The following is a 2500-nucleotide window of genomic DNA, read 5'->3' as shown; positions in this document are numbered from 1 at the left end:
GACTCTGTGTCTCTGTGTCAAACATCCGTCTCACGGCCGTGTACACGGCTTCGCTCTCCATCTCATCTGTCTCCTGGAGCGTTTTGAAGGATCGCCCATCTCGCCAATCTTCCTCCAGCCTGCCTCTCCTCCTCCACGCTTTGTCCAGGTGGAGGTATCTATCAGTCTGTCTTGTCCTGATCAGCCTCCACCCTGTGTGAGCCTCTGTCGGAGTTCTGCTCCCCTTCGCTCTGAATACGTTTTAATCTCGTCTCTTTTCTTGACTGCACACACACACACACACACACACACACACACACACACACACACACACACACACACACACACACACACGCCAACACACACACACATCAGCACAAACACACACAACAGCAGGCACGGACACACACACACACACACACACAAACACACAAACACACAAACACACGCCAACACACACACACACACCAGCACACACACACACAACAGCAGGCACACACACACGCACACAGATAGACACACACACACACACACGGATAGACACACACACACACACACACACACACACACACACACACACACACACGTGCATTCATCGATATGCACAATCACACCGCAAAGCTTTTGTGAATTCTATATTTAGATTAAATATTCAGACACGATCCCCAGAACTAGATTCCTCTATCTCCCTGGTCTGCATTGCATTGAGCAAAATAATTCCTTAATATAAACAGTATGAGACAAAATGCTCATTGTTCCAATGATGGCTGCACTCCTATCGCCCATTTTCCTAAAGGTAACCTTTGTGTGGGTGCTGGATCACCTATCCCCACCGCCCAGATCAACGTCTCACCTCAAGGTTGTGTCTCTACTTGTGTATTCGCTAGGGGGCCGCCCATGTTTGTTCAGAAACTGAGGACAAGATTGTCACTGAATGAGGTTAAATAATTTAGTTGATAGAGAATATAATGGAAGAAAGTCACTTCAGTCAATAGCCTAGGTAGAGTGGGTGCATCGGGCAAATGGTGGGTGTGCGCGTGTTTGTCTGTTTGTCTGTGCGTGTGTGTGTGTGTGTGGGTGTGTGACTGTGTGTGTGTGCGTGTAGGTGTGCCTAATGGATGCGTGTGCGTGCATGTGTGCGTGTGTGTGCGTGTGCCTAATGTATGTGTGTGTGGAGGAGGGGGGCCAGGAAGAGAGAGGACCTCATCTCAGGGCGATGAAACATTTAACAGCAGAAGAGGACAGGAATGACAATAACCGCGCTGGTATGCGACAAAGCCGACCCCCAATTATAGTTGGCATTTTCCCCCCCTGCCCTCTTTACCTACCGACACGTAGTCCCCCCGTCAAATCAATCGAACGGGACGCAAATAGACAGGCTTTATAGACCCGCTCCGTCAAATAAAAGACCTACTTTACGGTGCGTGTATGTGTCAACGCACTCGTTTCTCCTTTCAATGTAGATGCAAGGAGACCCTCAACATAACCACACCCGTAAAGCCGGTCTGATGGAGAGGCAGGCACTGATGGGGGGGCCGGGGCTGTAGGGGGGGGCCGGCTCTGATGGGGGGGGGCGGGGCTATAGGGGGGGCCGGGGCTGACACTCTCTGCCTGAGCAGGTGTGTCTGTCGCTGGGCGAGAGGGAGACGGGGGGAGGCTCGGTGTGGCCGACGGATGGCAGACTGTGATGAATAAAGCATGGGGGCCCCGGGGTCACGGTGCTACGCCAGGGGCCGTGGGGCCCCGTCAACACCGGGCCCCCGTCCGGCCGCGGCCGCGGCCCCCCTCAAACCCCCCGATCTACTGCCGCTCGGTGGAGCGCACGTCAGACAGGGAGGGGTTCAAGTGCGGCAGGACGCTCCAGATGGACGCCTTCATGGCTCGGGAGGCGGCGCCGCTTTTGTTTGTTCGTTAAGGTTGGAGTCAGGAGTCCCTCGGAGGACCTGCTGCCAGCTGGCGCCTTCCACACGTCACTCCGTCAGGAGACGAGGAGCTCCGCCACGCTACACTGTCTCTCTCTCGCTCTCGCTCTCTCTCTCTATCTCTCTGTCTCTCTCTCCCTCTCTCTTTCTTTCTCGTCGCTGCCTCATTTCCCATCTGCATCAATGAAGTACATCTCATACATCAGATGTACTTTACACAATTACACCACACCTAAGAAAAGCACACTTTATAAAATGAAACTGCCCCGCCTCCATTTGGGGTGAACCTTAACATTTGTTAAATTAACTCCCCCCCCCCCTCCCCCAGTGGGACACTGTGACCCTGTGGCCTCCCCATCCCCTGCCTCGCCCCCCCCCCCCCCCCCCCCCCCCTCAGTGTCTCACCTGCCCGTTCTTCTTGAGGTCGGCCCACATGCTGGTGCCGTCTCCGCCCCTCATCAGCACGTGGTAGCTGAAGAAGAAGATGCCGGGCAGTGGGCAGGTGAACTTGCCCGTGCTGGGCTCGTAGTAGTTGCCCACGTTGGTGACCACGTCGTCGAACTTCAGCACCTCGCTGCCCTCGTGCTGCTTGCGGAGCC

General features: G+C 54.8%; 1 protein-coding gene across 1 annotated transcript in view; it reads right to left on the bottom strand.

Annotated features, from left to right (window-relative positions):
• Positions 1 to 2498, bottom strand: part of c1ql4b (complement component 1, q subcomponent-like 4b) — a gene marked incomplete at its 5' end in the record, with an annotated part of 11395 nt that extends 8897 nt beyond the window's left edge. Inside the window, one exon of the mRNA XM_056606436.1 lies at positions 2307 to 2498. Within this exon, the coding sequence (XP_056462411.1) occupies positions 2307 to 2498 (192 nt within the window). The remainder of the gene's footprint in view (positions 1 to 2306) is intronic.
• Positions 2499 to 2500: the final 2 nt, after the last annotated feature.

The sequence above is a fragment of the Gadus chalcogrammus genome, chromosome 13 (assembly GCF_026213295.1).
Source record: "Gadus chalcogrammus isolate NIFS_2021 chromosome 13, NIFS_Gcha_1.0, whole genome shotgun sequence".
Classification (NCBI taxonomy): Eukaryota; Metazoa; Chordata; class Actinopteri; order Gadiformes; family Gadidae; genus Gadus; species Gadus chalcogrammus.
The sequence above is the reverse complement of the archived record's forward strand: the minus strand, read 5'-3'. Positions and strand labels throughout refer to the sequence as shown.